The sequence below is a fragment of the Stegostoma tigrinum genome, chromosome 30, assembly GCF_030684315.1.
Source record: "Stegostoma tigrinum isolate sSteTig4 chromosome 30, sSteTig4.hap1, whole genome shotgun sequence".
Taxonomy (NCBI): Eukaryota; Metazoa; Chordata; class Chondrichthyes; order Orectolobiformes; family Stegostomatidae; genus Stegostoma; species Stegostoma tigrinum.
Genome location: NC_081383.1, coordinates 5752232 through 5774485, shown reverse-complemented (window position 1 = coordinate 5774485; position 22254 = coordinate 5752232). Strand labels below are relative to the sequence as shown.

Here is a 22254-nt window from a genome sequence, read left to right as displayed (position 1 = left end):
GAAAGCGAATGAGGTTAATTATTAATTTGATCGAAGGTGAAGAGGGGTCAAGCTTTGTTTTACTTTGAAGAACCTTTTAAATTTTTACATAACCTGACTCAGCTGAATGCTTCTTAGAAGAAAGCTCACTGTATCTGCCTCAGAGAAAAGTTAAATATTCTTTTTGATTAATTGCCGATGCTTCTATCCTAAAGAAGATGTTTCATTTATGAGATTCTGCTCTGGGCAATTCTTCTTGTGATCAGCATCCTGCACACCCCGCCCAACAAAGGATTGTTGAACAACTCACTGCAGCTCCTTGTTACTCCCTTCCCAATTTCAACTTCTATACTTTCCTATCCTCTGAGTTTTTTACTTATTTTCCTGATCAACCTGATTAGAGATGTTATTACAGACGTCTAGGGCTGGTGGGACTTGAATCCAGGCATCTCAGTTCAGAGATACGAGCACTATCTCTGCGCCACAGGAGGGCCCACACTATTGGTTGTGGTACAGGAGAAGGAAACGCTTTCTTGTCTGCGTCTGGCTGAGGAAAGGCCACTTGCATCCAATTGACCCACTCATCTAGAGCATAGAATATACTAGCAGGAGTAGGCCATCAAGCCCACTGCACCATTCAAACAGATCATTGGCCGATCATCCACCTCAACAACGTTTTCTCCACTATTGCCATATCCTCAATATCATAAAATCTAGGGGTCTAGTCATATGGTGATACAGAGCTTGTATATCACTGGAAAAAAGGCACATTTTATCAAAGCTTTTTGTTTTGCATTCATCAGGACATTTCACAAGAAAGTTGATGGAAAGGGGAGCATTTTGTACTGAGAGCGGAAAGTGTTAATTCATTGGCCATTGTTCAGCTCTGATTGATAGACGTGGTGTTGTGGTGAATGCAGCAATTAGAAGATGACTAACGGTGAACTGTCAATCTTTATTTCAGTTTACACGGAGCAGGTTAACTCTGACTTGCCAAGACATTTCCCTGCAGATTGAACCAGTGCATAACCGTTCCCCATTTTGTTAAGTTGAAACAGACACATGCTTTTTCTATCTGCAAAGAACAGGACCCTGTCTGTTAATATACATAGCTACCAACATGCGCAAGTGCTCCACGCTGCCAGCCTGACTGGCAATCTGAAATGGTTTGTCAGATTTATTCTTAGCACACTCAGGGTAATTTATCACCCACTGTCTAATCACAGAGCCACCTCTAATGTTGGACACCATGTCTTCAGTTTGACAAGCTGGATACAATCAATACCTTACCTGTTGCAAACAGGCTGAAAGGACTCATTGTTTCAAACAATTTCGCAAACTTTTGTTTGTGTAGCCTGCAAACCTGGCATTACACCCTCACTGAAATTCATGGACCACATTACTCATTTGTATGACAGGCAAAAAATCTTTACAGCTTGACAGCAGCGTATTGTTAGTGCGGAGCACAACTGTTCAACTGCGAAAGTAGCAGCATGAAACAGCTAACTTCACCAGCTGCTCAAAGCTTCAAGATTCCTTAACCCTTCCAGGGCACTTCTCAGGGGCTTAGGTTTTAGGATCTTTCATAAGTTTTCATGATTCACAACACGGGATGATCTGATCAGGGTAACGTTGTCCTGCAGTGTCTGTGATGTGCCTTATTTCAGCGTCATATTAGCACAGTGAGACAATGCCTTGGGCCCTGTTTATAAGGTTACTAATCAGACCCCAATTCAGTTTTAATGACACATGTCCATCCAAATAGGTGGGACTGCCCTGGGCTCCCTTCAAGGCCCAAGATCCTCAGTTTCCATGAGAAATGCACCTTTGATAGATGGATGCCTAACCTCTTAGCTCTTGCATTTCCATTGCGTTGATGATGTTTTGCTATTTTTGAGTCCGCAGCTGTGCTAAGAATTTCCTGATACATCTTAATGCGTTCCATACGACATTCAAATTCATCTTTGAAGTAGAACAGTCAAGTGCACTAGTTGAGATACCAGCAGAGGGTTCTCTACTGCTGTCTCTAACAAACTATCTTTACTGCTAAATGCTTATTGCCATTCTTATGCACACCATAAAATTGTGTCTTCAGAAATAAGGCTCACTGTGCCAACCTGATGCTGAATTAGGCAAAGTCAAAAACCAACCTGTGAGATAGTGGTGACCCTGATCAGATCATTTCTTGCTCTACATCATGCAAACTCACAAGTGTAAACTGAGAGAAATGCGGATGCTGCAAATCAGGAACAAACGAACAGAAGTTGCTGGAAGCTCAGTATCAGGTGAAAGCGAGGGCAGGGTGGAAATTGGAAGCAAAATTGATGGATTTTTCCAATTCTGGATGATAGGGGGAAGCGGCGCAGATGATACTATCGATGTATCGGAGAAAGAGTTGTGGGTGGGAGTCGGACAGGATCAAAGAATGTTCTGGCAACTTTTGGTTTTGTTCCAAACTCACCAGTGGGCCTGTAAAAGTACCTCAGAGTGCCCTGGAAGGGTAAGGTATCTCACAGCTTTCAGCAGCAGGTTAAAGCTGGTTGTTTTGTGCTGCAATGATGCAGGAGTGGTGTTTGTCGCGAACAGAACGTTCCCATCAAGCCAAAAGGCAGTCTGCTTCTCACACAAATGATCAATATGGTACATCAGTTTCACTACTCATGTGCTGCTCGATGCAAAGACTGGAAAGTTGTATCAAACAGAACATCCCTTTGGCAATTCACAACAAGGATGCTTCAAGCTGTATCGAACCAGTCTGTGTTTGCAAAACTGAAAACACTGTGTCCGGTGTTAAGTGTGATTCTGTGGTTGGACAGTATTTGCAAAATAGCCCTGAGCATGCGAAGAGTTAAGGTCACAACCATTTAAGATTGTCATTGGGGCGCATGGTGTGAGGAGAAATATTAGCAAAATACATGTACGTGTTTTACAATGAAGAGTTTAGCCCAAAAAGATAAAAGTAAAACGATAGGTCATTTGGATCATTCTGTGAATTGTTTTCAAAGAGCCATTGTGGCTATTATGGGTTACTCTGGTCAGATCGACAATTTAACTGCTAATGTCAAACTTGGTTTTATTGGCTGATTGAAGTTATTTTGTCCTGATTCTGTTTTAACTAATTTGTAGAGCAGTCAGCGTAAGAGATGTGATCTTTGCTTAAACTGCAGTGCACGAGTGTTTTCTTGATTGTTATCGAGGCGTGCCTTATGCAGCAGCATGCTAGATGCATTCTAGCCCGCAGCAATCTAATAACAGTGCCGAAGCTGCCTTATAACCTCTTCATTTTGTGTATCATCCAGGAAAGGGAAACCATAAAACTACCTGTAAAAGGTGTCTCTCTGACTTGGAGAGGAGACTGAATAACTAACTGCCTATTATCTCAAGCCACTGTCTCTCTGAAGCTTTTGTGACATCGTTAATTGTTAAATTCTATCGTCTCACTCAGCACTTGTGACTGAAGTTATACCTGCAGTCATTTTGGCTCTGTGAAAGTTATCTTCCAAAAAACATATTTTGGCATTATGGACTACAGATGTCCTTAGTATTTCAAGGCTTTGACCCTGTTGATTTCTGTCCTGAACATGTTCGATGCTTAAGCTTCCGAAGTCTTCTGGGATTGAGAATTCCAATATCCAGCATCTTCTCAGTGAGAAGAATTTCCTCTTCACCTCAGTCTGTGTGAAACTATGGAATTCCCTGCCCAGTAGAGCCGTTGAGGCTATCCCGTTGAATGTTTTTCAGGCAATGATAGATTTTTGAACAGTAAAGGAATTAAGGTATGTGTTGTGTGGGTGGGTAAGTGGAGCAAGAAAGATCAGCCATGATCCTATTGGATGATGGTGCAGGCTCAAGGAGCCAGATGGCCTACTCCTGCTCCTATTTCTTGATGTTCTTATGTTAATCTTTAAGGGCTTGCCCCTTTTTCTGAGTGCAGTTACATCCTAACATTGAGGTTGAGAGAAGATAGCCTCAGTCCCCAGGAAATTCCTGATTAGCAGAGTATTGGGATCTCGTGATTGCTATATAGTGCAGGAGGGGAAATTGAGGCTACAGACCTTAGCCCTTCCCAGTTCCTACCTCGTCAACATCCAAGCTCTATATTTGCCTCCTGGAGGCACAGTCTTTCCTCCTGCAGGGGTCCCTTGGAAGCCCGAGATGGGTTATTGAGGACAGGGATCCGAATAAGATGTTTTAGTTCAATCTCCTCATCACTGTGCATATGTTTCCCTGATTCAATCCAAGGTGATGAGAGTCACATTGGCACTTGCTTGTTGATAATAAGCTCTCTCAAGCCATTCCTAAAATATCTCTGCTTCTCTAATGCTTACTCCTCTTTTAAGACACTCCTTACAACCTGCCTCATTGACCAAGTTCCTGGTCACCTGGCTGAAAACTTCCTTGTTGGCCCAAGGCAGAAAGCAAAGTATGGAGGCCGATACATTTCAGAAGAGCCTTGTGGATCTTTGTGCAAACAAACAATTGCCTCTTTTCAGCCTGGTTAAATTTGACCAGCCCAAGCATTTTGATGAGAGTCACATTGAAAACAATGAGTCAAATTTTGTTTGATAATCCTCCTGTGGAGTTTTATCTATTTAAGCAAAGGATGTGGGCATCACTGGCAAGACCTGCCATTTGTCGCCCATCTGTGTTTGCTCTTGAACTGAGTGGGCATTTCGGAGGGCAGTTAAGAGTCAACCACATTGCCAAATGTAAAGTAGATGTTTCCCCTTGTGGGACAATCTGGAATTTGAGATCATAGTTTTAGGACATGGGATGGCTGATATAAAAGATATAAGGAGGAATGACTTCTCTCAAAGAGGTCATGAATCTGTGGAATTCACTATTTCAGAGTGCAATGTGCACCAGGATGCTAAAATGAAATTATTTCCCATCCTTCATCTTGGATTACTCAGAATCCTGAACTAGAGGGGCATAGTTTTAAGGTGAGAAGAGAAAGATTTTAAAGGGACCTAAGGGGCAACTTTTTCACACAGAGTGCTACATGTACGGAATGAGCTGCCAGAGGAAGTGGTGGAGGCTGGTACAGTGACAACATTTTAAAATGCATCTGGATGGGTATATGAGTAGGAAGGGTTTGGAGGAATATGGGCCAAACGCTGGCAAATGGGACTAGATGAATTTAGGATATCTAGGTCGGCATGGACGAGTTGTACTGAAGGGTCTGTTTCCATGCTGTCCAGGTCTATGACTGTATGAAATGGACAGATTTTTAATTAGTAATGAGTTGTAGGGTTATGAAGAGCTGGCAGGAAAGTGGAGTTGAGACTGAGATGAGATCAGCCATGATGGTGCATTTAACACGAGATGTTTTTGCTATGGTTATTATCGGACAAGTCTGATCCCAGTCAAGAATCTGGCTTGGTGGATCTTGTTCTTATTTTGAAGAAAGTAGTCTGTTGCTGAAATATTTCACACAATGCTGCTTATTTGGCTATAACAATAAAACTGAAGTTTATTGCAAAAGGAATGAAGATAAAAGAGAATTGAGGTTGGTTGTCTCGCCGAGCTGGTTTGTTGTTCCGCAGAAGTTTCGTTACCATGCTTGGTAACATCCTCAGTGCAGCCTCTGGTGAAGCGTCAGTGTGTTTTTCCCTCCTGGTTTTTAAACTCTGGGGTCCATTGCGATGGATTGCCTCACTTCCGGGACTCCTCCGTAGTGGAGTGTGGAAGTTGAGCTCCTCTTTTTGTAGCCAGTTAGTGTTCATATACTGCTCTTGTTAGTTTCCAGCAAGAGCACGTGAACACCAACCGGCTACAAAAAGACACGACCGATGCTCACTCATCTCAATCCACATGGATAAGGAGAACCACAACTTCGACTGGGACAAGACCAAGATCCTGGGACAGGCTAGGCAGAGACAAGCACGAGAATTCCTGGAAGCATGGCACTCCACGAAGCAGGCTATTAATAAACACATTGAACTTGACCCCATATACATTCCACTACCATGTGTTTATTAATAGCCTGCTTCGTGGAGTGCCATGCTTCCAGGAATTCTCGTGTTTGTCTCTGCCAAGCCGGTCCCAGGATCTTGGTGTTGTCCCAGTCGAAGTCGTGGTTCTCCTTGTCCATGTGGATTGAGATGAGTGAGTATCGGTCGTGTCTTTTTGTAGCCAGTTGGTGTTCACGTGCTCTTGCTGGAAACTAACAAGAGCAGTATATGAACGCTAACTGGCTACAAAAAGAGGAGCTCAACTTCCACACTCCACTACGGAGGAGTCCCGGAAGTGAGGCAATCCATCGCAACGGACCCCAGAGTTTAAAAACCAGGCGGGAAAAACACACCGATGCTTCATCAGAGCCTGCACTGAGGATGTTACCAAGCACGGTAACGAAACTTCTGCGGAACAACAAACCAGCTCGACGAGCCAACCAACCTCAACACCCTCAACCCGAGCCACAGATCTACTCCAAAACCTTTTAAAAAGAGAATAATCCTGACTACCAAGTTACAATACACATTCAAAGACTTTGAACAGGCAGCGAAAGTATAATCCCATTAATTCCAAAACAATGTTTTAAGTTGAGAAGGAACAGCTTTTGCACAGTACCCTGAACACACTTCTGAGGATGCACACAAAATTCTACTGTTGTAATATTTACACCAGAATCAAAGCTCCCTTCTCGCTGCACATGTGCAGCTGCTCCAATGTTCCATACATGATAATCGGTGTGTTCCAGAATTCGTTACCAGTTCGCTGCCACACACAGGCCTCGGTGTTCTGCACAGCTGTTTAAAACATGTTCGAGGGATCATTAACCAGAACCTTACATCTAACATCTTGGTAGGTATGAGTCACTTGTGGCTTCAACTTCAAACTGCAACTGTTCACAAAAGACCAACGATTCAGCATTTAAGAAGCACCATGAATAGGAACAAAATAGAGGGATATGGATCCTGTAAGTGAAGACAGTTTTAGTATAGAAGGGCAAACTGTGTTGACACAGATTTGGAGGGCCAAGACATTTGTTCCTGTGATGTATTGTTCTTTGTTCTTCCTATCATGCACCTGACTTTCGCTGCGCTGAGTTTTAAATAACGTTGTTTTCGGGTTTTAATCCCAATCCTTCTGGTCTGGGACTGACACAGACTCTTCATTCCAACATAGTCTAACTCACTATCTCTACCGTTCCCTTCCTTCGGAGCTTTGTACCACCATCCCATTTTGCAGAACTAACTCGCTCAAAGACAAAAGTGAAACTAAAAGTTTTTTTCTCTCACAGCTAAGGACGGTTCCCTTCAACTGAAGAAAAATATTCCAGAACATTCTATTTTACCATGCTGGTCACAAACAATCCGAAATAACCAAAAGTCTATTAGAGTACAAAATCTACAGCCAGACTTCAAAAACTCTATTTTTAAAAGAAGTTGCCATGGCTACAGAAATATTTAGAATTACCAACTTCAGACACTCAGAAAACCCTCTGATAACTTACTCAAAACCTGAAATCCAAGCTTGCAGCAACCAGTAAAAACACAATTATACATATAAATCCCACATTTTACATCATGTTTGTAACTCACATACAAGCACACCACAAAGAAAAGGGGAAAAAAAAATTCTCTCTGCAGAGATCCACTCTGGATCAAAACAGAAGGATAAGGTACAGAATGTTCTGATGGCTGTGTGGCCTGCTTACATGACCATTATCTCAGGGGTTTCGATAGACATGGCTTGTTCAGGAAGCACAGTACTAAAAATTCTTCCAGCCACACTTTAGGAAGACTGTCAAGTTTCACATTAGATTCACAACAAAGGTGCTTCAGAAATAGGAAAGGTGAGCTGTGCAATCTATTCTTCAGTTGCATCCCCCAACTGAAATAAAATATACTGTAGCTGTCTGCAGCCATTAAACCCAGTCATGCCACCTGTATCAAACGGGTCCAGCCATTGGCTGAAACCAAGTAGTTTCCACAAAATAAGGGTTAACAAGGCGTGGAGCTGGATGAACACAGCAGGGTCAGCAGCATCAGAGGAGCACAAAAGCTGGCGTTTCGGGTCAAGACCCTTTCTGAAGAAGGTCTAGGCCCGAAACGTCAGCCCTCCTGCTCCTAAGATGCTGCTTGGCCTGCTGCATTCATCCAGCTCCACACCTTGTTATTTCAGATTCTCCAGCTTGGGCAGTTCCTACTATCTCTGAAACAGTTTCTACGAAATGCTTCGTTTTTCAAAAAAACGTTCCCAAGATGTTTTTATTTTTCATTTTTTAAAATAAGTTCAGGTATCTAATGGAGTAAATCATTTGTCATAACCTATAAAAAAAAATTAAATCTGAAGCCTTCATCGTAATTGTTGTAAACTTTAATAGAAGAGATGATATTTGTAGTCAGCAAACATGACAGGTAAGCTGTGGAAACATCATGACAGTTCCTGAGCTCAGCCCAAGGTAAGTTGCACCTGGGGTTTCCCCAGTTCTTTCATATTTGTCTGTTTTTTTTATTCTCAGCTCATTGGTCAGTGTATTATGACTATCTTTTCATCAACGTAACATCAGCTTAGCATTCATCGAATGGCATTGTCGTTACTTCTATAGCAAAGGTAAACATGTTGTTTATGATCCCAGTTGATGGTAATACTGGACAAGTCAGATTCCAAAGGCTTGACTTGATAGATTGAGTCTGCCATGTAATCACAGAACATATTCACAAGAGTCCGTCAAAGTTATTACACATACAAAAAAAACTTAAAATTACAAAGCAATAAATATTTGGAATGGTTTTATTAGAAAGAGCAGAAATAAAGTTTTAACCATTTTCCCAGCAATGTTCTTTACGGACACTAAATCCCAGTGAAGTATCACTTCGAAATTCACCTTTTAGTTTCTCACTTAACAAACATGGGTCACAAGTGTTTCATTTTTTTGCACATTCACCAGATGTGTTTCTCTGTACCTCTCCCTGAGACTGCTAGTTATGAGCTAACTCCCTTACATTTCTCACTAAACTTTAAGGAAAGTAACTAAGGCCTGTTAAAATAGATTAAGACTTCTTACCCTCGCTAATGACCTGAACACTGTCAAACTCAATTGCCCTTCTGCTGGCTGGATTATTTTGTTTGGTACTTGCAACTTGCCTTTGGTTCTTTTCTCTCCATCTTCGGTCCACCTCCCCCTCCCTCCCTATTTATTCCAGAACTCTCACCCCATCCCCCTCTCTGATGAAGAGTCTAGGCCCGAAACGTCAGCTTTTGTGCTCCTGAGATGCTGCTGGGCCTGCTGTGTTCATCCAGCCTCACATTTTATTGTCTTGGATTCTCCAGCATCTGCAGTTCCCATTATCACTCGCCTCTGGTTCCTGACCTCTCCTTTCATAAGTCATTGAAAAAAACCTCCACTGAGGAAATGATTGAGCAATTATCTCCCCAGCTAGTTTCTCTCGTTGTCTGGCTTAAGTCACATGCTTTCTTGGAAACACTGTTTGATCTTGCTGTACGAAATTATTTTCAGATCTTTTTCAAGAAAAATATCATCACAGGACTAAAACCAAAACATTACTTACGTTCTAAAATGCAATCTTTTCAAATAATGATGATCAGAAGATATTATTCAGTGCTTCACCCCAGTGTATATAGTCCCCAAATTTGGCTGCTTTATTTGACTTTGAAGAATCGTAGAATGGTTACAGCAGAGAAGAAAGCTATTTGGTCCATCTACTGCAAGAATAATTTATCTTGTTCCACTCCTCTAGCTTTCTGCTTAGCCTTATAGGTTTTTCTCTTCTTCAAATACTGGTCCAATTCCCTTTGTGTTCGCACCTAATGCTTTTTAAGGCAGTGAATTTAAGATTGCAGCTATTGGAAACATGACAGTGATGTTGCTTTTGCTTCTTCTGAGAATTTTTAAAGAGTTGTTACCCTTGGCTTCTCAATCCTTCCATGAAGAGAGACCGCTTCTCCCTGCCTATTCTGTCTGGACTCCTGATTCTGGATGCCTCTGTCAAATCTCCTCTGAACCTTCTCTAAGAAAAACAGCCCATGCTTCTTTTTTCCAGTCTGTCCACACAGCTAAAGGCCCTCTAACCCAGATCTGTTCTCTTTTCTACACCCTTGCCAACACCAATCCTAAAGGGAGGGGACCAGAATTGGATGCATTATTGATATGGCATCCAATGGCTGACGATTGCCGATGCGTTTTCAGGTCAGGATGGCGAGTGGCTTCGAAAGGGACTTGCATGTGGTGCTGTCCCCATATATCTGCCGCCCTTGCCCTTCTAGGTGATGGAGGCCACAGGCTTACAAGCTGCCTTGGTGAATTTCAGCAGTGCATCTTGAAGATGGCACACACTGCTTCCACCATGCGTTGGTGTTCAAGGCAGTGAATACTTACGGTGTTGAATGAATTATCAATCAAATAGATTACTTGAGTGTTGTTGGAGCTGCAGCCATCCAGGCAAGTGGGGAGTGATCCATCACACTCCTGACTTGTGCCTTGTCAAAGGTGGACAGGCTTTAGGAGTTGGGTGGTGAGTTATTCTACTGTCAGGGCAATAGAAAAGAAGAGACTTTGCATTTCTTTATCATCTTTTAGAGCTTGGGGACATCCATTAGAGAACAGCAGAGAACTCCATTCACTGTGGCAATCCACAAAAACTGGAAGTCAATTTGTGCATAGCAAGCTCCCACAAGCTGTGATACAACATGCAGATAAATGTACTTTCTGTGATATTGGCTGCGGAATAACTAAGGGTCAGGTCATGACCATCACAATATTTATGCGGCTATTTTTGTATTTCTGTCTGGCCATTGGTCACTTCTCCATCGCTTGATTCTAATTGATTTCTCTTTCTTTTTGTCCATTAGCAGTCCAGCGAGGCAGGATTCCTCCAGCCCAGGCCAGCCCTGGGGAGCTCTCGCTGTCTGGGGGAGAGCACTTGAATGGAGGCAACATCTCAGGACTTATCTCCCTGCTTCTGCGAGCAGAGCCGTACCCCACGTCTCGCTTCAGCACCCAGTACAGCCGGTACAACCTTATGAGCATAGACAACATCTGTGAGCTAGCAGCCAGGTTGCTGTTCAGCGCGGTGGAGTGGGCCAGGAACGTCCCTTTCTTCCACGAGCTACAGATCTCTGACCAGGTGGCACTACTGCGGTTGAGCTGGAGTGAGCTGTTTGTCCTGAATGCAGCACAGTCGTCCCTCCCTCTTCACATGGCTCCCCTCCTGGCAGCCGCCGGCCTCCACTCCTCGCAGATGTCAGCGGATCGAGTGGTGACCTTCATGGACCAGATCCGAATCTTCCAGGACCAGGTGGAGAAGCTGAAGGTTTTGCAGGTCGACTCTGCTGAGTACAGTTGCCTGAAGGCAATCGCCCTCTACACCCCAGGTTAGTATCGATGGTCAGGGGGACTGCTGTGTTGCGCCGTTTCTCAGGGTTCTGTGTAAGCCACTTAGAAGCCATGAGAGTTCGCAATTCATCTGGAGATCTGACACTGGAGCAAAAGAAAACTGACCTCAATGATTGCCATTAAGTACCCTCATTTCTCCTTTTATTCATTCATGAGCTATGGACATCATTAACAAGGCCAGCCTGCCTTTTTTTTTAAACCAATTCTTCCCTACTCTTGAGAAGGGGTTGGTGAGCCACCCCTTCGATACAATTGAACAGGCTGCTGGACAATTTGCAAAGTAAGCATCACCTGCATTGCTGAGGGTCTGGAAGCCAACCTGGGAAAGGACAGTAGAGATAATGGGAGCTGCAGATGCTGGAGAATCTGAGATAACAAAGTGTGGGGCTGGATGAACACAGCAGGCCAAGCAGCAGCTCAGGAGCACAAAAGCTGACGTTTCGGGCCTAGACCCTTCATCAGAAAAGGAGGATGGGGAGATGGTGCTCCCTATTTGTTTCAGAACCCTCTCCCCCTCCCCCTTTTCTTATGAAGGGTCTAGGCACGAAACGTCAGCTTTTGTGCTCCTAAGATGCTGCTTGGCCTGCTGTGTTCATCCAGCCCCACACTTTGTTATCAAAGGACAGCAGATATCTTTCTACAACTGAGCTAAAACAGCCCATTGGTTTGCCAGTTGCTGTTACTGGCATGAGCTTTATGTTTCTGATTCATCAACTCAGTTTAATTTCCTCGGCTGCTGTCCTCAAATCTGAACTTGGTACCAGTTTCAAGCCAATTTCAAACAAAAGCAAGACAAAGCAGATATAATAAAACAAAGGACTGTAGATACCGGCGATGGGAAACCAATAAAAACAGAAATTGCTACAGAAACTCAGCAGATTGGGCAGCATTTATGGAGAAAGAAACGGAATTAACGTCTCAAGGCCTGAGACCCTTCTTCGGATTTGAGAGCAGCTAGGAGATGGTAGTATTGATGCTGGTGTTGAGGGCAGACGGTTGGTAATGGAGTAAGTGGAGAGGTGGAGATGGAGCCCAGAGGGGAAGAGAACGGGAGACAGACAATTCACTGTAGGCGCTGGAAAAGTGGAATCTGAAGAAGAGTCATTTCAGATCCAAAACATTAACCCTTGTTTTTCTCTCTCCACAGACACTGCCTGACCTGCTGAGTTTCTCCAACTCTTACTGTTTATTTTCTTACACCAGGTGGCTTCAGCTTGCTGAATTTGTTAGTCCAGGAAAGTAGCCCCCTGTTATTTTTTTAGCAAGTTCATATCCCCAGAACCCAACAACAATCTCCTCAGCAACCAAGCAAACAAGCAAGCAGCTTGTAACTGATGTCCATTTCAAGCCCACCGACTCCCACAGATACCTAGAATACACCTCCTCCCACCCACCCTCCTGCAAAAATTCCATCCCCTATTCCCAATTCCTCCGCCTCCGCCGCATCTGCTCCCACGATAAGACATTCCACTCCCACACGTCCCAGATGTCCAAGTTCTTCAAGGACCGTAACTTTCCCCCCCACAGTGATCGAGAACGCCCTTGACCGCGTCTCCCGTATTTCCCGCAACACATCCCTCACACCCCGCCCCCGCCACAACCGCCCTAAGAGGATCCCCCTTGTTCTCTCACACCACCCCACCAACCTCCGGATACAACGCATCATCCTCCGACACTTTCGCCATTTACAATCCGACCCCACCACCCAAGACATTTTTCCATCCCCACCCCTGTCTGCTTTCCGGAGAGACCACTCTCTCCGTGACTCCCTTGTTCGCTCCACACTGCCCTCCAACCCCACCACACCCGGCACCTTCCCCTGCAACCGCAGGAAATGCTACACTTGCCCCCACACCTCCCCCCTCACCCCTATCCCAGGCCCCAAGATGACATTCCATATTAAGCAGATGTTCACCTGCACATCTACCAATGTGGTATACTGCATCCACTGTACCCGGTGTGGCTTCCTCTACATTGGGGAAACCAAGCGGAGGCTTGGAGACTGCTTTGCAGAACACCTCCGCTCAGTTCGCAACAAACAACTGCACCTCCCAGTCGCAAACCATTTCCACTCCCCCTCCCATTCTCTAGATGACATGTCCATCATGGGCCTCCTGCAGTGCCACAATGATGCCACCCGAAGGTTGCAGGAACAGCAACTCATATTCTGCCTGCAGCCTAATGGTATCAATGTGGACTTCACCAGTTTCAAAATCTCCCCTTCCCCTACTGCATCCCTAAACCAGCTCAGTTCGTCCCCTCCCCCCACTGCACCACACAACCAGCCCAGCTCTTCCCCCCCACCCACTGCATCCCAAAACCAGTCCAACCTGTCTCTGCCTCCCTAACCGGTTCTTCCTCTCACCCATCCCTTCCTCCCACCCCAAGCCGCACCTCCATCTACCTACTAACCTCATCCCACCTCCTTGACCTGTCCGTCTTCCCTGGACTGACCTATCCCCTCCCTCCCTCCCCACCTATACTCTCCTCTCCACCTATCTTCTTTAATCTCCATCTTCGGTCCGCCTCCCCCTCTCTCCCTATTTATTCCAGAACCCTCACCCCATCCCCCTCTCTGATGAAGGGTCTAGGCCCGAAACGTCAGCTTTTGTGCTCCTGAGATGCTGCTTGGCCTGCCGTGTTCATCCAGCCTCACATTTTAAGAATCTCCTCATTTGTTCAGTTTCAGGTGATCGTTCTGCCACTCCACCTGTAGAGGAGACACTGCTCAGGAAGATGCAGCATTGTTTGTGCCCTTCCACAAGTGCATAAGGCACTGGCAATGGCCTAGTGGTGTTATCACTGGACGGCCAATCCAGAGACTTAGATAATGTTCCAGGACCCGTGTTTGAATCCTGCCACAGCAGGTGGTAGAATTTGAATTCAAGTTTTTTTAAAAAATTCTCTGGATTTAAGAGTCTAAAGATGAGCATGAACCCATTGCTGATTGTCGGGAAAAACCCATCTGGGTTTTTTTTAGGGAAGGAAACAGCCATCCTTACCTGGTCTGGCCTACATGTGACTCCAGACCCACAGCAATGTGGTTGACTCTTAACTGCTCTGTGGGCATTTAGGGATGGGCAATAAATGCTGCCTGGCCAGTGACACCCTCATCCCATGAATGAAGTAAAAAAAGTAGTTTGTACTGAGGGCCTAGGAGTGGAGATTGATTGGCCCTGGCTCATCCTGAACATGTTTAGCACAGACCAGTCTTGCCGTGGCTGTTCAAATCTCACCATTGGACAGATGGGGGTGGAGGGGCTTTTTTTTTCCGCTGGAGCACAGCCTCAAGATGAGCAGATCACCATGAAGTGGGTAAGAGAGCTCAGCACAGATGGTTTCCACCCTACTTGTACAATTTTGGCCAATCAGCAGAGGTTCAGGGCACCATATGTGGCCCTGACAGAGGAAGGAGAGGTGCAAGGTCAACTGAAGAATCCTTAAGGATAGCAGCAAGGGTCATGCTGTGGTGAGGTTCACCCGACCCAGAAGTGTCATGACCAGGTTGGCCCTGTGTGGGTGATGTGATTTGAACTCATTCGAGTGGATCATCAATCTCTAGGCCCCTGTAAGGTAACCACTAATACCCCGTACGATTCCGATTCATTTATGGACCCACTACTTGGTCAGGCCAATGAGTGACTCCAGTCTTGGTACTGTCTTGGAGGCAGAGCCCAGCAGTTAAATCCTGACCTGCTAACCCTCTCAAATCCTACTCCAAACCATGGCTGAGAGAAAATTTCAGGGAAAATAGCTTTGAAACGTTCAGGAAAATTGCTTTATAATTTCCACTCCATAGTTTGTCTATTTGTTATCAAAATACAGGGAAGAAATATCAACAGGTCGTTAAGAATTGACGGGAGATTCTACTCATCCCCTAATTGGCTGTCGGAAGCCTGGGCATCATAAGGGTAGACGAACAGGTGGACCAATAGCAGGACTGTGGGACTGAGGTCATGTGATGAAACCTCCAGCCATCTACCCAACCAGAGTTGAGTTAGAATTAGCGTTATTGTCACATGTACTGAGTGCAAAGTTTACAAGTTGCCGCAAAGGTGCCATCTAAATTACCAAGGTACAGATTCTTCAGTACAAAACTCTTAAGGAACGATATTAGAATAATAAAGAAATGAAAAGTTCAGCAATAAATTGGAAAGATAGAGAAATAAGAGTTCAGAATAACAGTCCTTCCAACCCACTCCACCCTGGGCTTCATCTTGGGGTCCTGGGTTGAAGTGCACAGTGAGGCCAGGGGTGGGGGTAGTGTTCCACGCCGAGGTTGGGACCGGGGGGGGGGGGGGGGGCGGTGGCATCCACACCAAGGTTGTGAGCCGGGAGTGGGGGGGCGGTGGCATCCACACCAAGGTTGTGAGCCGGGGGTGGGGGGTGGGGATGGGTGCACGCTGAGCAACCCTTCCCCAGCTTTAGTTGATTCTTCATATCCTCATGAAATGTCTGAGTGAACCAGTTCAGATGTAAAGCTAATTGAGAGAAGGATGGTCAGCCATGAGCAGCTGGACTTTTGGCCTTGTCCGCGTCACACCCATCCTGAGAATAAATCATCGTCTGGTGACCCAGGATGCCTATGTCATAACATTCTTCAATAGCATAGTCTTTGAATATTTTTAAGGCAAAGATAGACAGATTCTTGATAAACAAGGATTGAAATGTTGTCGGGGTAGGCAGGAACATGGAGTTATCAGATCAGCCGTGATCTTATTGAATGATGCAGTAGGCAGAAGGGGCTGACTGGCCTGATTAATATGTTTGTACAGAGAGGACAGGGGGTTGGTTAGCTCAGTTGGCAGGATAGCTGGTTTGTGATGCAGAGTGAGCCAAAAACAAAAGTTCAATTTCTGCACCAGCTGAGGTCACCATGAAGGACTCTCCTTCTCAACCTGTCCCCTCACCTGAGGTGTGGTGACCCTCAGGTTAAACGAGGACACGTCATCTCTTTGTAACGGTAGAGCAGCTCAATAACCTGGTAGTATTAAAGCAACTTTTACAGGTCACAGTTGGGCCTGTTTGTTGTTCCAGATTTTATTGAATTCAAATTTTGCCATCTGCCATGATGGGATTTGAACCCATGTTCCCAAAACATTGGCCAGGGGTTCTGGAATGCTACTGGTTGCCATTACGCTACTCCCTTCCTGAAATGTCAGAAGGTTTTATGGTGAAAGGCGAAAGGGAATAGTAGTGTGACAAGGAAAGAAACAAAATATATGTTTGTTGTAAGCTGTGGTCCCAAACACTGGGGGCTTGTGGCTGGGTTGGGTGCTGCCACCAATCCTCCTTTCTACTATATTCAGCTCCATCATTGTGACACAACCCAATCCATCGTGCAAACCAGCCTTCTATCCATTGACTCCACCTACTACCGCCCACTGTCTCAGCAAAGCAACCAACATAATCAAAGACTCCTCCCACCCTTCTTATTCTCTCTTCTACCCTCTTCCATCAAAAGATTCACAAGTTTACATACACATACAAGCTGACTCGAGAACAGCTTCTTTCCTGCTGTTATTTATGAACGGACCTTTCAAATTTTAAATTTAATGTTGATCTTGCTCTCTGTGCACCTTCTCTGCAGCCATAATATTGTATTCCTCAGAAGTATTTCTGAAGAAGAGTTCTCATCCTAAATGTCAGTGTTCCTGCTCCTCCGATGCTGCCTGGCCTGCTGTGTTCCTCCAGCTCCACACTGTGTTATCTCTGACTCCAGCATCAGCAGTTCCTACTGACTCACATTGTATTCCTTGCTCTGTCTAATGCACCTTTCTGCTCTCACCTGTTTGTACCGCACGCAAAATTAAAACTTTTCACTGTACCTGGGTACGTGACAATAATCAATCAAATACAACCAGCCAGTCAAATAAAATGTAAGTCAGGATTGATAGCCCTGGCAAATGTTGAGATGGCGATGGAAAGTTACACTTTGAGAATAAGATGTGGCTTTGAGAGGGGATGACCAACCCCCGATGTGCCCACCCATTGCAGGAGGCCAAATACCATGTGTTCCGTCTCCATCAACACCCTGAGGCAGATGGCGCCACAAAATTGGAGGCAAGCAAGTCTAGTGCAACCCCACAGATAGAACCTTGGCCAGGCCCTGGAGCAGACCCACGTGGGGGTCCCCAATCTGCCAATCCCTCAGTCCTGTGCTGGGTTCCTAAATGTCAGGCACATGAGACTGAAGTGTCATCGTTGGCGGCCCCTCGCAGATGAGGGTGACCCTCTTCCACTGTGAGTCTGTAGGTGGCTATAGAGACCAATATGACTGCCACAGGCTGTGTTACATGGGGCGGAAGGGGGTCGTGGGAAGGGATGGGTGGGGCAATGGTGCGGCAACGCACTCCTTTCTCAGCTTTCTCCTGCCTTCCACTTCTCCCTGATGGCGAGCCTCGGGATGCCCGACTCCTTCCCACACGCTCTTCCTCCTCCACTTCTCCTTGATGGCGAGCCTCGTGATGCCCGACTCCTTCCCACACGCTCTTCCTCCTCCACTTCTCCCCGATGGAAAGCCTCGAGATGCCCGACTCCTTCCCGCACGCTCCTCCTCGTCCACTTTGGATAGTTTTGGGCTAGTGAATCCCAGGTGTCTGTGGGAATGCTGCACTTCGCCAGTGAGGCCTTGAGGGTATCACTGAAGTGTAACCAAAGATTTAAAAGTAGTCCCTTTTCTTTTTAAAAAAAAACACTAGTTGGGAGCTGTTTAAAAAAAAATTACAAATAAACTTTACAAATACACAGTCTCTTCCAGCCCACAGAATTAGCTGTGACCTGGCGTGAAGTGGAAGGGTACAAATATACATGGAATGTAAAAACTGTTTCCTCTTGACAGTCACTGGCAAAACCTTTGCTGAACCCTGACTATCAACCTCTTGTGGCTTATCATTTGACCCCATGTCACTGGAGTTGTAGCCTGTTACAAATGCAGCAACTATAGCACCAATTACACCAATCCTCATTTCTAGTCTTTCTGATAAACATGAAACAAGTTACACAGCTCCTGGTTACACACTTTTTGAAAAAAAAATCAAAATTGATTGGTAAATGGGAAATTACATTTGTGTGAGGGAAGCTTATCAAAATTAACATAAAATGTCAACTCTAAGAGTAACGTTGCATCTTAGCTATGACTCCTTTATGCATTATTTCTAATCAGATGGTTCACACATGTCCAGAGTGAGTGGGACCCGATTCAAGGGATATCACACAGCCACAGACCCATGTAATCCTCCTCCCTAGATATTTTCAGTCACCCTGCTCAGGCCTCTGGACCAGGTGAGATTTGAACCTGTGCCTTCTGTCCCTGAGGTAGGGACACTACTCCTGTACAACAAGACTCTCTCAATCCTCCCATCCAGATTTTCATTTAATTCAAGGTTCACCATCTGCCGTGGTGATATTTAAACTTGGGTCCTCCTCACCCTAGAACATTAACCTCGGTTCTGGATTCCTAATCCAGTAACATTCTCACCATGCTCCCAACTCCCTCAGACTAATTAGTCCTGTCCACGCTGAGCCGAAAGATCTACCTAATGAGCAGTGATAGAGTATAAACCACTGCTGAGTCTGAAAAAGAAGAGGCATTTGTCATACACAACACGATGTAATAAGTTGGATGACAGCAATAGGTGCAAATTGTATTGACCAGTTAGATGTAATTACAAGAGTTATCTCCATTGGATCCTCGTGCTGGGCTGTGTCATGGAGGTGACACCTCTGTTGCCATTTTTCAAATCTGCCCACACCTCTGACCGAAGACTGTGTGACATCATCAGATTGAGTGGAGCTTATTGTTAAACCATTATATTATTCAACAGTTTCTAGAGGAGGTGTGACAAGCATGTTCCTGAATTGCTGTCATCCAAAAGCATGGTGGCTCACTGGTTAGCACTGCTGCCTCAGAGTGTGTTCAATTATAGCCTCAGGTGACTATCTGTAAGTAGTTTGCAGATTCTCCCTGTGTTTGCATGGGTTACCTTCCACAGTCTAAAGATGCGCAGGCTAGACAGATTAGCCATGGGAAATGCATGGATAGGGTGGGGGTTGGGCCTGGTTGGGATGCTCTTCAAATGGTTGGTGTGGACTTGATGGGCTGAATGGCCTGCTTCCACACTGTAGGGATTCAGTGATTCTAAGAAATCGAAGGCATAAAGAGATGTCATTAAATATTTACCTGCCCTCCTCCCTTTTGTTCATCTTACAATGTAAGAAAAGACTGTTTTTGAAGTCAAACGTGTTTCTTTCTCCTGTTCTCTCTGCCAGACGCTTCTGGTCTCTCGGAACCTGCCCACATTGAGAGCTTGCAGGAGAAGGTTCAAGTGTCGCTGGCAGAGTACGTGCGATGTCAGTATCCACCACAGCCCCAGCGTTTTGGCAAGCTGCTCTTACGACTCCCGGCATTGCGAGCAGTGCCAGCCTCCCTCATTGGACAACTCTTCTTCATGAGGCTGGTGGGCAAGACACCCATTGAGACCCTAATCAGAGACATGCTCCTGTCTGGAGGTTCCTTCAACTGGCCTTACATGCCAACTCAATGATAAAGCCTGATTCCTAATGGGCTCCAACTAGACTGTTACTGGGCACTGCCAAGTATGCCACTTCGCATACGTGAGATTAAATGGGATCAGTTGACTTTAGGCACTAACTGGATCTTGGGATGCAGTATTTAAATTTAGTACTTTGCTTCTTTTGTTTGCTTAAGGACACAAAGCCAAAATGTGACAATGTTTCATGGAATAGTCTCTGTTTCTGGATGATGAGACATTACAAGCAGAGATGCTTGTAAATTGTACACCTCCCCTCACCCCTGTACACACACCCCAGGGTGGGACGGGGCAATAATCAGCCATCATACCAGCTCCTGATGACTGTCCATTGTCTTCAGGAGAAGGTAACCAGACACAGTTTGAACATAGGATTGACCCAAGCTCCACCTACCCACTTCACTGCCTTCCTTCACTCACAAAGAATGGCTGTGTGGAGGGGGTTCCTGGACACCTGACCCAATAAGAGGAAAACCTGTAGGAGGTTGGAGCAATCAGCTTCCACATCGAGATTTGATTTAATAGATGGGGAAGCCTCCCCTTTATTAGAATCACATAATTGAGAAATTTCAACTGCATTTTAAAGAAGTGGGCAGAGTTTGACTGTGCACCATTTCAGTGTATACGTTTAGTGATGTTTGAGAGCAGTGCTGGAAGGGGACAGGATTATTCAGTATTTCACTCAAAGTGCACTCCAAGATCAAGGAAGTGACATTGTCACACTCCTGCTGCTTGTCCCAACATGCTCTGCCCCTGCTAACCTTGAGGAGCACTTCATAATGCCCAAGTACAGAAGGTTTGCACACTCAGTCATTAGAAGGAGGAAGCAAAGGACTGAGATTGTAGCGTTGTTTAAAATGCAATTGGAAAAATATTTCAAAACAAAAACAATGCAAGGAAGAAGCAATGAAATGGAATCACATTAAGACCCCATAACTAGCTGATTGGGGTGGGAAGGAGGTCTATCTTTTTCTGTGCTGTAACATTTTAGAATTTTGGTCAAATTGCTTGCATCTCCTTCACCTTGCATCCTCTTGGAGCTACTTCCTCAGTCACCTCTCAAAATCTTGTCCTGATATTGTACGATAGCATCATATTCATTGTGAGTGTATCCTTTAACTGTACTTTCTAGTTTGTGTGACATAGCCTCCTGATTTAACTGACTGTGATGTTGCAATAAAATATTTTGAGTCTTTTGACTTCCTTAATTCTGTTTGTCAGGGTTGGGAGGTCGAGAAAGGGAATGGATATTTGCATGGGTACAGCTAACAACTGTCAGCAGTGAAACAGTTCCTGACATTTTGGGGGAGGTGGTAATATAATGGAGTGATTGAGCAGCCCAGGTTGATACTCCAGAGACATGGGTTCAAATCTCGCCATGGCACATGGTGGAATTTAAGTACAGTTATTAAGACTGTATTGAAAGATAATAGTAGCCATGAAACTATTATCAATTGGTGTAAAAAACCATCAGGTTCACTTTTACCCTTTGGGGAAAGGAAGTCTCTCCTTACCCGTTGGGAGTTACAGACCCACAGCAAAATGGTTGACTCTGATCTACCCTCTAAAATGGCTGAGGAAGCCTCATAACTCCAGGACAATTAGCGATGAATAACGAATGTTAGTCTCACCAATGATGCAGAATTCAAAAATCTCAGCACTGTCAACAGGAGGTAGGTGGTAGCCAGCAGATATCCAGTTCCTGCTGTTACAAAGGCACATCACTGACGTGGAATTCATGATGGTGGTAATGTTAATCTGCCTCAGCTTGTTTGAAAGTGGCAGCACAAGAAGAATAATCATTGAGAGATAGTCGGAACTGCAGATGCTGGAGAATCTGAGATAACAAGGTGTAGAGCTGGATGAACACAGCAGACCAAGCAGCATCAGAGGAACAGGAAGGCTGATGTTTCGGGCCTAGACCCATTTCTGAAGAAGGGACCAGACCTGAAACGCCAGCCTCCCTCTGCTGCTGCTTGGCCTGCTGTGTTCATCCAGCTCTCCACCTTGTTATCTCCAGAATAATCATTGCCTTGCATTGACCAATGATTTAATATGCAGGTGCAGAAAGTGATTAGGAAGGCAAGTGGATTGTTTCTTGCAAAGGGAATGGGAAAGTATGAATGTGGAGTAGTTTTACTGTAGCTGTAAAAGTGTTGATGAGACCACATCAGAAATATTGTGTACAATCTGTATCCTTATTTGAAAGAAGGATATAATTGTATTAGAAACAATTCTAGAATGTGACGCTTATGCAGAGAGTGTTTTGTGCCTACAGCCCTTGGATTTTAGAAGAGTGAGAGATTGTCTTGTTGAGATCCTGAGAGACTTGATCCTGTGGATAACAGAAGGATGTTT

General features: G+C 45.0%; 1 protein-coding gene across 2 annotated transcripts in view; it reads left to right on the top strand.

Annotated features, from left to right (window-relative positions):
- The window catches only part of nr2f6a (nuclear receptor subfamily 2, group F, member 6a), a 28920-nt gene extending 7816 nt beyond the window's left edge, over window positions 1–21104 (top strand). The window contains exons 2-3 of one of the 2 annotated variants that reach the window (XM_048559652.2): window positions 10804–11322; window positions 19616–21104. In XM_048559652.2, coding sequence (XP_048415609.1) covers window positions 10804–11322; window positions 19616–19890 — 794 coding nt within the window. In that variant the 3' untranslated portion in view covers window positions 19891–21104. Of the gene's footprint in view, window positions 1–10800; window positions 11323–19615 lie in introns of both variants that reach the window. The other variant, XM_048559651.2, reaches the window with a different exon arrangement.
- The last annotated feature ends 1150 nt before the right edge of the window (window positions 21105–22254 follow it).